At 42.5% G+C, this 14,573-nt stretch overlaps 1 protein-coding gene across 2 annotated transcripts in view; it reads left to right on the forward strand.

Moving 5' to 3' along the window:
- MAP3K21 (mitogen-activated protein kinase kinase kinase 21) overlaps positions 1 to 14,573 on the forward strand; it is a 56,576-nt gene that overhangs the window by 24,409 nt on the left and 17,594 nt on the right. For both annotated transcript variants that reach the window (XM_082718942.1, XM_082718943.1), the window contains exons 5-6: positions 5,854 to 6,094; positions 13,390 to 13,512. In XM_082718942.1, coding sequence (XP_082575068.1) covers positions 5,854 to 6,094; positions 13,390 to 13,512 — 364 coding nt within the window. The remainder of the gene's footprint in view (positions 1 to 5,853; positions 6,095 to 13,389; positions 13,513 to 14,573) is intronic.

Raw genomic sequence — 14,573 nt, forward strand, 5'->3', positions numbered from 1 at the left:
TTCTTCAGTGGCCAGTCCCTTTCCTTATGAATTTCCTTTGTCCTCACAGATTTAGGACACTTTGCCACAATCATACTGAATTAATTTTGGTTCCTCTGACGCCATGCTCTTGACCTTAGGTCTTGGTGTAAATTCTCTTCTCTGTCCAGAAGACTGTCTCCTCCCTCACTTTTGGTCCCACCTCATGGTTTCCAGCTCCTTGACGGTTAGTGCTGCCCAGCTCCGTTCTCTTACCGGGACTCACTGGATGGACTGTGTCCCGGCATCCCACACCTCCCTCGTCAGGGCTGTGCTGAGTCCTGCCAGATTACTGTTCGCTTGCTTCATTGTCCTTGGTTTGCCTTTTCTGCTCGGCAGTCAGTTCATCCGCTGTGCTGTCCCGTTCTTGCTCATTTCCATCCACAGCTCTGAACAAAGTACTCAGCACAAGGCAGATAGGAAGTAAATTAACCTGCGTAATATTTCCTAATATGCTCCTATTATCATTATCACATTATTCCTGTAAAAGGGAATTTAGAAGGTGTATTATAAACCTGTTCTGAGTCTTGTGCTGCCGAAGCAGTGTACAACTCCGCTGTCTGACTTCTGCTTGTATGTTCTTGGGAGAGTCCCACACGCGTGCACAGGGAAATTTTTGTTGTTCACGTCAGCGTGGTTTGTGAGAACGAAAACCTGGGAACAGCCTCTGTATCCCTAACAGCGAAGAGACACCCCAACCGCTGTGTATTGATTCAGTGGAAATCTGCAAACTAGTTAAAACCAATGAATTCTAGCTGCATGTATCAACGTGGAGAAATCTCAAACACAAGATTGAGCGGAAAAAGCAAGTTGTGGAAAAATAGTTACATTAGATGCCATTTATGTACGTTTACAAAACACCAGCACTCAGATGTACAAAAAGACTGAAGGTACAGATAAGGGAAGGACAGAAAGCAGCTGAGGCTTAGCAGATCTGCAGCAGGGAAGGGAGATTAGAGTCTGTGCCTGTCAGCCTGCAGCAGACCTGAGATGGATCAGCTTAAAAACTTAGCATCTCTGTGGGGGTGCCTGGGTGGCTCAGTGGGTTAAAGCCTCTGCCTTTGACTCAGGTCATGATCTCAGGGTCCTGGGATCCAGCCCTACATCGGGCTGTCTGCTTAGTGGGGAACCTGCTTCCCTTCCTCTCTCTGTCTACCTCTCTGCCTACTTGTGATCTCTGTCTGTCAAATAAATAAAATCTTTAAAAAACAAATAAACAAAAAACTTAGCATCTCTTAAATATTGATGGTGAGTGCATGGTTATTTGCTATTCTAATTGTAGTATATTTTAAATATTTCATGATTTTAAATGATTACAATAAAGACTAAAGAGAAATATGTAAACTGTTAGTAATTTTTTCTTCTAAAGTCATTTCTTTTCAAGTAGTAAATGTGTAGGTAATTCAGTCCCTTCTTAGAGCTTTCAGTATTTTGTGAGTTTAAAAATATAAAACAGGCAGGGATGCCTGGGTGGCTCAGTTGGTTAAGCGGCTCCCTTCAGCTCAGGTCATGATCCCAGCGTCCTGGGATCGTGTCCCACATTGGGCTCCTTGCTCCGCTAGGAGCCTGCTTCTTCCTCTGGCTGCCTCTCCCCTTGCTCTCTCTCTCTCCCTCTGACAAATAAATAAAAATCTTTAAAAAAATATAGAAAACAGGCAAATGCAACCGTAGACGGTGGGTTTGATTGTCAGCACCGGGTTTTAAAGAGCCCCCCAAAGAGGATGGCCTGGAAAGCAGAGAAGGACCTGGGAATCCATCCAGTGTGGGCAAAGAACAGTAGGGGTGCCGACAGGGGTGGTGCTTTGCGGGGCTACCATGGAATCCTGGAGGAGTTTGAAGTGCTTCCTGTTGTTTCAGAGTTTGGAAGTAGGACTTCTCAGACGAAAGCTCCCAGGATTCAAACATCTCCAAACCACCAACTTTCCAACACTTAGAGCCGCACATTGGTGCGGCAGACTGCGTTCAGCTTCCTTCCCTCCCGGGATGCAAGCGTCCCAGCCCCAAGGGGATATCTAAACAGGATTCCAAAAGCTCGGACAGACCCCCAGCCCTTTAGTAAATACACATTTGTAGCAGAGAGCCAAAATCTTCAGCAGTCCGGCAAAGTGGAGGCTGGAGCCCGGCAGCTGGCTGGAATCGGGGCTCCACCGTTTGCTGCCCAGGGCTCCCCCGCCCACCCCCACCACGAAGTACCACAGGAAGGCTGCTGTCTCCCGGGGGTGCGGGGAGGCTCACTGAGTGCTGGGTGTGGAGTGCTCAGAGCGGTGCCCAGCACTTGGCAAGTGCCGAGGAAAGTGGTGGTTTTGATTCAAACTGAAGCAGGTTCCAGCGGCCACATCATTCCCTGGGCCAGACAGGCAGAAGACTGGGCTCCTCTGAGCAATAAAATGCTTGAAAATGACCTGACAGGATTGTTGACTTAGTGTAATAGAGAAAATACTGACTTTTTTTTCTTTTTACACTTTCCCAAATTGTTCTCGGGAATTCTAAGATTAGATGTTTAATAGTAAAAATAAAGAAGATTTGGGGCATGGGAGTGGACTTTGAAGAAAAATTAAAGAAATCACAGGATTTTAAATTTAGAGGTGATAGTGTTAATAATGCGGATTTTTATTTATTTCACTTATTTATTTTACATTGTTGATAATTATTTATGACACTGCAGGGTAGAAGCGTACCCAGTGAGTTAATTGTTACTATGTATGTGGTATAAAAGTCAAAAAGGGTGCTTCAGGAATGCATGTCTGCTCTTTCTCCATTTTGGAGCTTTATAGTAGTTTCTTTATTATTCTTTGGGTACACTTCGGAGCTATCCTCTGGCAGAGCCTTTACTTTTTCTCCCTATATTCTTTTGGTGTGGTGCCCCTTGAAAATACAGCATTCACGGCATCTCATGAGCCTCTGACTTAAATTTAAAGAGAATATTTAATGCTTTTTTTTCCTCAGAGGTTTCTAACTGCATCTTTTTAGACAGAGTCAAAGGCACAGTGTACGTGCACTATCTCCCTTTCTCATTCACTGATTGCTTAAGGTAGGAGGCGTCAGACTTGGAATTAATGGTCAGTAACTTGGCGGTGCTCTGCGTTACTCAGTAAACTGCAGCCTCCGCAGAGAGCCGTTCCTCCCTAAATTCCAGGCCTCTTATCTTCACGGGTCCGTCTTTGTGCATTGGGTGGCAGCACGCACCTGTTTTTGAAGCACTATGAGAAGGCATGTCACTGTTAATGATTAACATCCACTGCCAGGAATCCGGGTTTGCCATTACTAGAATGGCCGGTGCCAAGCAATTAAACAAATATTACTGCCTAGAAATCTCAGCAACCAAAAGAATTTTTGTGTGTGGTTCATAATTTCAGAGTATCCAAAGGGAGTCTAAAACCCCAGGCCTCTTTTTTTCTTTTACTTTTGAATGTTTTAAAAAATTCATTCAGAAGGAAGAGTACTTTGGCTGCTTTCTTTTTGATCTTTTTATTTTTTCTCTTATGAAATCTTGGGCAAGGGATTTTTTTTTTTTTTTTTTTTAAATTTGTAAAGCCATTGCCAGGGGATTCACATTTTAGCCTGGGGACCTGGAATTAAACATGGTTCCTTCTTCAGGTTTTGTAGTAGTAACACACAAAATGCCTAATTGAATTTGCTGCCCATGCCATTTCATTTCACAATAGTTAATTGGATTGATACCAATACCACTGAAAAGTCATATCTTAAGAAAAGAGCAGATAGTAATGAGTTAGACATTGGAAGTTGACTGGAAGGTGTCCTCTGTCCCCAAATAGATGATGGTAACATCTCCAGTTTGGACAAACTGGTTGGAGAAGTCCATCAATTAAATAACAGATTCCAGAATTTTTTTCTAATATGTACTTTTTTTTTCCTTTTCTTGTAATAAATAGTAGTTTATGTCCGGAGTAATGTAATAAAAAAAAAAATACTGGTCTGCTTGTAAATAAGAATCAGTTGGTACATATCACCAGAAGTGACTTGAATTGCCCTAATTGGTTTTAAGTAAATTTTTGCTTTTGCAATTTTACGAAGTTTGTTTAGAAAAAAATAAATTTAAAGAATGTTTCAAAGGTGAGTTTCAGCCCACTTTGGTCAATTTACAATAAATTCAGGATTAGTTTGATCTGATTAATTTTTTGTTTCATTTTTTAGAGTTCCCTAGTCTCTTCTTGATATTATGATGTTTATTTGTGGAAGGAGGGTCTTCTGCGTTTTCCTCTATGATAATGGTACCAATGAATAGCCTCCAAATATTCTTTGAGCCCACCTGTAAAAAGTCCAAGGGACTAGTAGACTTCAGTTGACCTTTTAGTCCCATGGTTCAGCTCTGGTTTCTCCCAGGCACTTTGTTTTGTAGTGTCCTTTCATGTGTCAGTGTTCCTGAGGTGGGCTGTGCAAAGTGGCCTGCTTATGAACGTGCGCCATGTCTATCCGAGGCTCAGAGCTCCCGGCCCGAAGCTCCACCTGAGAAGGCGTCTTTGGTTTCTAACAAAGATCTTAGTATTAGGATGGTCTACGATTAAATTCTCTGGAGCAGTGTAAGTGAAAGTTTACAAATGCCTTGATTTCTGTATGAGAGTTTGATTTAGTAGCAGGTAATCAAGGAAAGAAAGTTGCTCAGCCCTGAAAAGACCATTTATGTCTCTGGTGAAGGACGGATCATGTTATAGAAATGAAAAAAGAATGGAAGTGTGATTTAAAAACTTCGTAGAGCTCTTGGTTTTATTATTGAATATTTTTTTTCCTAATAAGAACAAAAGTACAGTTGACCCTTGAACAACATGGGTTTGAACTATGTGGGTCCACTTGTACATGGCTTTTTCCAATAAATACAGTGCTGTGAATGTATTTTCTCTTCATTTTGTTAATAACACTTTCTTTTCTCTAGTTAGTTTGTTGTAAGAATACACTGTCTGACACATACAACATACAGAATACGTGTTAATAGACTATGTCCTCACTAAGGCTTCCTGGCAACAGTAGGCTATGATTGGTGGTTAAGTTTTCGGGGAGTCAAAAGTTATTTATAGATTTTAGATGGCACGGTGCAGGGAGGGTCAGTGCTCCTAAAACCATGTTGTTCAAGGATTAACTATATGCTTCAATTCATAGATTTTTTCTATAACCTTAAATAATTCTGAAACCCGAACCAAGAGGAAGCTAGACTTTAGTCAGGAAGCACTGGGGCAGTGGGATGTTATGAACTCATACATGAGATCTGCCTGTAACGTGATAGTTTGCATTCACCCATGGGGTCCTAAAAAGTTCATTTCCCATTGACTTATTTTAGAGATGCTCATTTTCAATTCTGATGGGCCTCCAGCTGACTTTGAACACATCAGCTTTGTTTTTCCTTTACCTCACCTCCGTGATGTTTCAATCTCTGTGCAAATTCTTAAAGAACCTCAAGAAGTTCTTCCAAAGTAAAGGAACCTGAAATGCTATCTTTCGTGGGGAGAACAACTACCCTTTACCTAGCCAAGCTTTGACTTGGGCTTGATTTGGAAAAGGGGCATTCCCACCTGTATTTTGTTGCTCCACATTAATGTACATTTTATATGTCAGGTGATTTATAAAGGCCAGAGATGAGAGAGAAATGCTAAAATCAGCTGTAAAAAATCTGTGATGCCTTTTGAAGACCAAAGGCTGAGAGCACTTGATGGAACCCATGCAAGGCTTTAGCTGTCGTCTAAGTGTTGTGCTAGAAAGATCTCCGCTCCGACCGTCCTGACTGCCAGGGGATCTGTCCCAGGAGGACTGGAGCAGCCAAGGGGTGGGCTGAAGGGCAGGAGCCCCTGCTTCTCGTTCACAGCAGGTGTGCTCTCTGCCCAGGAGCTGCGGTCCCGAGAGGAGGAGCTGACCCGAGCCGCGCTGCAGCAGAAGTCCCAGGAGGCGCTGCTCAGGCGGCGGGAGCAGCAGCTGGCGGAGCGGGAGATCGACGTGCTGGAGCGGGAGCTGAACATTTTGATATTCCAGTTAAACCAGGAGAAGCCCAATGTCAAGAAGAGGAAGGGAAAGTTCAGGAGAAGTCGGCTGAAGCTCAAAGACGGCCATCGAATCAGTTTACCCTCAGGTATGACTTTCGTCCTCCTGTTTCGGAAGAGTTTTGAATGTCAGCCCTGAAGTCGGCTTTGCTTCTCTAGCACTGGGAAGAGTGGGAGACTGAGATTGCAAAACATTACGTGAAGGGCGCCTGGGGGGCTCTGTCAGTTAAGCATCTGTCTTTGGCTCAGGTGGTGATTCCAGGATCCTGGGATCAAGTGCCAACTCGGGTTCACTGCTCAGTGCGGAGTCTGCTTCTCCCTCTGCCCCTCCCCCCTGCTTGTAATCTCTCTTTCTCTCTCTCAAGTAAAGAAATAAAATCTTAAGAGTATAAATTGGGAAAAAAAAAATACACACACACACACATTACTTGAATAAGTATCTTCACTTGCTTGCTTCAGTTCCGGTCATAACATAATGACCCGACTCATGGTCACGTTCATGTGCAAAAAGCATCAGGCACACCTTACAGCACATTGTGTCCTGAGAAGTTAGCTCTGGGTGTGCTTGTCTGTAAGTGGATTCATAGATTTACTCCTTTTGAAATTAAAGGAGAATTCCTTTTTAGTTCATGGCACTGAACCAGCATTGCATGGTGTGGTGAAAAAAATCCTGAACGACAGAATTACTGCTAGTTCGTCATTCAGTTGCTTCCACAAAGATCTACAATGTCATCTGGTAACTGAGTTCACTTGGGGCATTGAAGATGCTGTTCGCAGCTTCAACAGAATACATCAAGTCCTTTAATTGTTTGCCTGACATCTCTACATTTACTGGTTCATTTTTATACTTCCTGGATTTTAAAACATTATTACAGTTTTAAATGTTGTAATACATTAGAAGAAACTAAACAGAATAGAAAATAGCAAACAGATCAGTTTGTAAAATTACATTCTTTAATATACATGGTATACTTGATTTAAGGAAAAACCGAATACCCCTCCCCCCACCACCATACTTTGTGATTCTCCTAATACTGGGGAAGAATGGTGACATGGTGACAGAATGAGAGCTGGCTGCATTTTTATGGAGTGTGCACTCAATATCTATTTATCTGTTCTCCTTATGTCTCCACCTCTCCCTGTATATTACAGAGTCCCTTTAAGGATGCTAATGTTTTCCTAAGCTGTTTGTTAATGGCATGGAAACTGATTTTAAATAACTGTATCAATGGCTTGGTTTTATATATAAAGTATGTGTAAATTGTCTTGTAAAATTACTTATCACAAAGTACTGGAAGTCTTGCAAAATAATGTGACCTTCCAGGTTATTGCAGAAACCCTCAGTTGATCAGAAAATTGCTGATACGTGGCAGTCAGTATACAGTATACATTATTGATTATTTGGTTTGCTGAAGTGAGGATAGGCTGTGGCTCCTTACTCATTTTATACCTGGCCTCTCTGGGGAGAAAAAAATATATACTTTTTCAGGTTCTCTTCTGATGTTTGCTTTTTAGCCAAAGGGTAACTTGGGGGACCATGGACTGTGCTATCTTGTATGTCAGACATAATTTAAAATAGACTATTTTATTTATGATGAGGCTTCTGCTTTCAAGTGTAGATGATAGAAAAATCCAGAGAAGCACTCCATGTGCATTTTCTCGAGTTCTTAGCTATAGCAGCCTTCTATCTGTGTGGTGACAATGTTATCCTGATTACTATTCACTGATTTGGGAGCTGGCCAATAAGAAGTTGATGGAGAATAAATATGGGAGAAAAAAATTAAATCATTCCACGGATCCTTTCATCTTCAGCGGTCAGATGATTAAAGTACATATTTCAGGATTCCTGAGTACACTTTCACTCCTGCTTTTCTTCTCAAATCGTGTATGGCCAATATTCATATTCATTCCAAGGAGATAGAGTGAATTTGACTATTTTTAGATTTATATTATTTTATATTTTATATAGTATATATAAATACATATTTTTAATATTTTATATATTATATTGTATATTATATACATTTAGATTTCTATTATTCCTGAACTGCACTCCTATTTGGCTTTTCTCTCTCTGGGAATTTTAGTTACACATTTATATACCTTGTGGTACTTAATAAATGATTCCATTTAAAAACATATCCCCCCAAACCTGCTATAATCAGAATCTACCTCAAGGAATGAAATTCAGTTGCTGTGATTTAGTATGGTATGTACCTCTTCTGGCCACAAGGTGGTGCTACATTGTTGTCACACTGTTCACACCATAGAAACTGTTTTTGTTTAGAATCCCCCAACTCTTTGTACACACACACACACACACACACACACACACAATTTACTTGCACAATGTCCCAAAGCAGGATATATATCCAAAGATCCAAGGAGAAGAATGAACCCTAACAATACTTATTTTTCTCCTTCAGGAATTTGGCTTAGGATAGAAGTAAAAGCAGTTATTCATGCCTTAAGTTCAAGAAAGTTACTGTCTGCTAGAAATTTCCTTGAGTTACCAAATGTTAGTACTATTGAATGGTACACTACTAAGGAAGAAACACTGGCAGTAGGTTGAATGGCAGTGACACTTTCCTTTCAGTGTACCAAATCCCTCCAACCCCTTTTGCAGGAATTTTCTCCATGTTCAACTAGCTTAAAAATTTTCTCAGAAACGTATTTGAGATGCCTACAGACTGGCTTTTGGTATCTGTGCCTGTGCCTCTTTCATAGCCTTGTTATTAAGTGTGAATAGTTTTCGCAGCATTATTTTGTCCGTCAGAATCACTGAGGATAACTTTTGTCTTCTTGCTGTTTATAGCTATGATGACAAACTGCTAGAAACCTCAACTGTAGGTCCTCACACCGGCAATCCTTCAGGGAACCCTGACCAAATAAGGATAGATGCTTATAAAAGGAGGAAACATAATCTAAGACAAGAGTTTTTAAGTTATATTTTATGAATTCTTGGAATCTGTAGGAAGAAAACGTGATCGTGGTAGATATTTTCCTATTGTGACCACTTTCTATCATTCACTCTGCATTATGCTTATCTTAAACTAAAGTTATGTTTTTAGAACATATAAAACAAGGCCAAGAGGCTTTGAAGCCTTCAGAAGTTGGTAGGTTTCTAAAACAATGGCGTTCCAATTTCAACTACTCAGCGACGCTGAAAGCCCACCCGGTCATCTGCCTCGTGTGCAAATGTGAGAGTCAGTGTATGTACATGCAAATGCGACTGCTTTCAGGGCCAAAATGATCATTCCCACTGAGATTATCATGACACATTGCCAGTAAAAATACTAGTGTAGGTTTTACCCCAAACCCTGTGGACCTCACGATAACCTGCCATGAGAAAGCTGTTCTCTCAAGTTCAAAGACAAATAACACCTGCCTGTTTCCTAAACGCATAATGGGGACAGAGTCAACCTTTCCCCACTTTATAGGGACAAGGATATTTATAATAAAAAGTATTTTATGTTTACAATGATCAAGAGTGCCCTTTTTTTCAGAGAGAGAAATTAGTTTTTTGGTTTGTTTTTTTGTTTTGCTTTTTTTTTTTTTTTTTTTAGAAAATCAGAAGCACTCTGAGCTTAGATATCGTTGAAATCCAGTTTTGTGTCTTTGCTACTCCTCCTGGGTCTTACCGACGTTCTGTGCTGCTTACCCTGCCATCATCCACTCCCCTTGGTCTCTGGTTCACATGCTGTGACTTGGTTCTCTAGCTCTGAGGATGGCAAGAACACACCTGCTTTCGGCCCCCCTGTTCTGAGGGCTGGCATCTCCTGAGCAATTTGCTTCCAGAATGTTCTGACATGTCACGGGGCTAGCTGGACCTTCACAAAGCACTTCAATCTAAAATAAACTCTTTTGTGTCTATGGGTAAGGGTAATTCTTTCTTTTACTTTTCCCCACTCCCCTGCCAAACCCAGTCCATCACCATGTCCTGCTAAACTGCTCTCTTGCACCCATTCTCCACTTAGGTCAGATCTTTCATTTTTCTTACTTGGTAGACGGGAGGAGCCGCCTACCTGCTCCTTTATTTCCCCTCGCTTTGTCTTCCAAACCACCGCTCACCCTGCTAGCTACATTCCAGCCCAACCGTAAGCTCTGGTTTGATTCTACTGCAAAACCTTACACCGCTTTCTCATTCAACAAACACTCGTGGATTTACCATGATCAAGTAGCACGGATTACAAGAAAATAAACAGGATCTCTGCCCTTATGTTACTTATAATCTTAAACAGAGAAAATATTGACTCAGCAAAGATTTCCCAAGTAGCTTTTCTGGGCGGGGCAGTGTGCCAGCCCGCGGTGGGGTGCTGCCGTGATGGAGGTTTCTGGCCCCTGCCCCAAGAGCTGACGTTGTCCTGGGGGCAGGGGAGTGAGACCCAAGCTAATAATTAAATACTCATTTACTCGCTAAGATTATTAACTACGATGAGAGAAGGGTCATATGACAGTGATTAGCTGAAAGGTGTCACCTGCTCTAAGGAGAGCATAGAAGTCATCCTAACGAGGTAACATTTAAAATGAGACTTGAGGGGCACCTGGGTGGCTCAGTGGGTTAAGCTTCTGCCTTCAGCTCGGATCATGATCTCAGGGTCCCGGAATCGAGCTCCGCATTGGGCTCTCTGCTCAACGGGGAGCCTGCTTCTTCCTCCCCTCTCTCTGCCTGCCTCTCTGCCTACTTGTGATCTCTGTCTGTCAAATAAATAAATAAATAAATAAATAAAATCTAAAAAAAAAAAAAAATAGAATGAGACTTGATGTTAGGAACTGATTGAATACAGAGGGTGAGGAAGAGAACAGGCAGCGAGCACAGGCAGAGAAGGCTCGGTTCCTCCCAGGAACTGAAAAAGACCGCTGTGGTTTGTCCAGGGGTCAGCCAGACCAGCCCCCCACCCATTCTGTGCAGCCCACAAAATGGTTCAATGGTTTATTCACTTTTAAACACTCAAAAAGAAGACCAATGGGCCATGGCACGTGAACATTATATGAAATTTAAATTGCCATTTCCATAAATACAGTTATATTGGAACACATGTATGTATCGTGTACGACCAATTGCACACGAGATCTGCAGATTTGAGTACCTGTAACAGAGACCGTGTGGCCCACGGTGTGTAAAACATTTCTTCTGTGGCACTTTACGGGAAAAGTTTGCCGACCCCCCGGTTCAGACCACGGCAAGTGACGGGAGCACAGGGCAGCGGGAGGCGGGAGGCACGAAGAGCGCAGACTCAGACTTGAGGGCCCTACGCAGCATGTGACAACTTTGATCTCTGTCACTTAAGTAATGCAGAACCTTTGAAGACTTGTCAGCAGGGGGATGCCGTGGGCTGGCATACATTTTTAAAATGCATCTGGCTGCCGTGAGCCAGACCTGAGGGACCCAGGGCAGACGCAGGAAGCTGGGAAGGGAGCCGCGGCAGCTCCTGCAGCGCGGGACGGCCGTGGCCTGCGGAGAACAGAAAGAGTCACCGACGTGCGTCAGTGCAGCTTCCGTGCTGAGCCTCGAGCCCCGAGCCGAATGTTCTCTGTACTTTCTAGTTAATTGTTCAGCGCTGTCCTGCAGAGTAGAAATTGTGGTTTACTTTCCATTTTTGCACGTGGAGACAACTGAGATGCCTCCTGAAAATTCATGTGACTGCCAAGTGCGAGGCTGGTATTGACACGCGGAGTCTGCTGCTTCCAGAAGCTGGCGCACAAGCTTCTCAGCTAGAGCTCTCGGTGACTCTGGAGCGCGGGACTGACACAATACTTTGTGTGCGCTCAGTTGCGGAGGGTCAGGGGGAGGAAGACAATGTTACACACTTTCAGATGCGCAGCCGGGACGACCGGAGACATGTCTGCCTGCCGGGTTCCAGCTCTTCCTCATGTCAGACACTAGGTGGTTCTTTCAGGATCTTTAAAATGTAAAGTACAGTCTTCAAAAAAGGAAAATCATAGCTCTCTTGCAAATATGAAAAACTGTCAAAAGAGTTTTATCCAACTCGCCAGTAATTAGGACAACCAGTTAAAATTGGTTTCAGTGGGAATTTGAGGAGCTACATATCTATGGGCAGTTGAATAAGGAAACGTTAGGGTTAGATTTCTAGGTTAAATATAAACAGGGTTAGTGCCCAGTGTGGCCACAAGCCATAACCTTTGGGGTTGTCTTTCACACCAGACGGAAATTGTTTGCATGATCACCAGATGGAACCTACAAGTTAACCTCTGCCCCCACCGAGCTGTAAAAACAGCTGTTAGAAAATCCAAAGGTTCAGCCCCGTAGTGCCCTGGAGTAATTTCTTTTACCTGCTCCTGAGGTTTTGATGACTTTCCAACAGCTGACAGAGTTTTCCCAGACATTCTTTTCTTCCACTCTGGTGACGGTACCCCTAATTCCTAGTTGTCAGATGCGGTACAATGACAGCTGTCCGTGTGACTGTGAGGTCCTAGGACTGCGGAGTGCTTTTAACCGGGGCAAGGTTGGGGGAGTTTTCCTTGACCCTCTTAGGGTCCCCGTTTGGGTCTGAAAGTCAAACTGTCAAAGGCGGATTAAGGGGGGGGAAGCATAAAAAATTATTTAACATAAGTTTGATGTGACAGGGGAGACTTCATAAGGAAATGAAGACCTAAAGAAACAGACCGGAGTGTTCTTCTACTGGGTTTGATGAAGAGTAGACAGTCGTGGAGAAATGTAATAGATTAAGGGAAGGTTTTGGGGGGTATCATGTTCCAGACCCCCTAGAACCAGCATTTTCTGTTTTAATTACCACTAGCAGAGATGTGAAGTATTGGTTGTTTCTGTCCAACAGTAGCAGAGATGAGCTCAGAGGGTTCCTTACTGCTTTTAGGTCCCTAGATGGTCTGTAGCAGAACCAGGACTCGCTGAAATCCGCCGTGTCTCCTCTTTCAAATTTGTTTTCCACGGTATTAGACCACACCAAGGTCACATTCCTTCCTAGAAGATGGTTAGGTTCTACAAGTACTCAATAATGTCCCATTGGTCTGTGCCTTTGTGTCTGACTATACCTAACGTATCCTAGACTCCGATTTTTTTTTGAAAGATTTTATTTATTTATGAGAGAAAGAGGGAGGCAGAGAGAGGAGCAGACTCCCCACTGAGCAGGGAACCTGATGTGGGACTCGATCTCAGGACCCCAGGATCATGATCCAAGCTGAGGCAGGCACTCAACCAACTGAGCCACCCGGGCACCCTTGTCGACCCTGATTATTATTGACTCTCGAGCCGTGAATGGAAGGTAAGAAGGAACAGACCCCGAGATACCTTCTTCTTACCCTCCCGCAGATTTTGCTGTTGTTGGTTTGTACTGACAAAGTGCCTATGAATAGAGCCTAAAACCATGAACTCTCAATTCTCACTTCTTTGCATATCCAACAGACTTCCAGCATAAAATCACCGTCCAGGCCTCTCCCAACTTGGACAAACGGAAGAGTGTGAACAGCAACGGCTCCAGTCCACCCAGCAGCCCCACAGTGATCCCTCGGCTCCGAGCGATACAGTGTAAGCCTTCCCCCGGGGTACGGGGCCTCCTCTGGGGCTTTCTGTCCTTCACTGACTTGGATTCCATCAACCAAACATGTACCATTGCTCACTGTCACTAACACGTGACTTTAATAGGTGTCACAACTATTCAGAAAACAAAAGTTGGTCTTACATTTCTTAGTCTAATTTTCTTCTTCTTTTTTTAATTGAGACATGATTGACATATAACCTTATACTAATTCCAGGCATACAACATGATTATCTGATACTTGTATATACAGTTGACCCAGAAACAACGTGGGGGGGTTAGGCCTGCTTACCATCTCTGTGCTCAACACCATGCCGTGCAGTGGAAAATCCACATACAACTTTTGACTCCCCAGAAATTTAAGTGCTAATAGCCTGGTGTTGACTAGAAGTCTTACTGATCACAGAAACAGTCAATGAGCACAGATTTTGCATGTTATATGTATTATATACCATATTGTCATAATAAAGGAAGCCAGAGAAAAGAAAATATTAAGAAAATCTTAAGGAGGAGAAAATACATTTACCAGACTATATTGTACTTACTGAAAAAAGTCCACATAAAAGTGGACCCACACAGTTCAAACCCATGTTGTTCAAGAGTCAAATGTATTACAAAATGATCACCACAGTAAGTCTAGTTAACATCTATCACCATGCATAGTTACAAAATCTATTTTTCTTATCATGAGAACTTTAAAGATTGACTCTCTTGGCAACTTTCAGATATGCAATACAGTGTTCCTAACTATAGTCACCACACTCTACATTCTGTCCCCATGACTTAGTTATTTTATACCCAGAAGTTTGTTCTTTTGACCACCTTCACACATTTCGTCTACCCTCTGCCTCTGGTAGCCACCAATTTAATTCTTTGTATGTATGAGCTCTTCTTTTAAAAAAAATTGATTCCACACATAAATAAGATTATACAATATTTGTCTGTCTGACTTAATTCCCTTAGCATGAGCTCCATACATGTTGTTGCAAATGGCAAGATTTCATTGTTTTTTTTTTCTGGCTGAATAATATTCTATTGTATAGATATACCA

The sequence above is a fragment of the Mustela nivalis genome (assembly GCF_964662115.1).
Source record: "Mustela nivalis genome assembly, chromosome: 2".
Classification (NCBI taxonomy): domain Eukaryota; kingdom Metazoa; phylum Chordata; class Mammalia; order Carnivora; family Mustelidae; genus Mustela; species Mustela nivalis.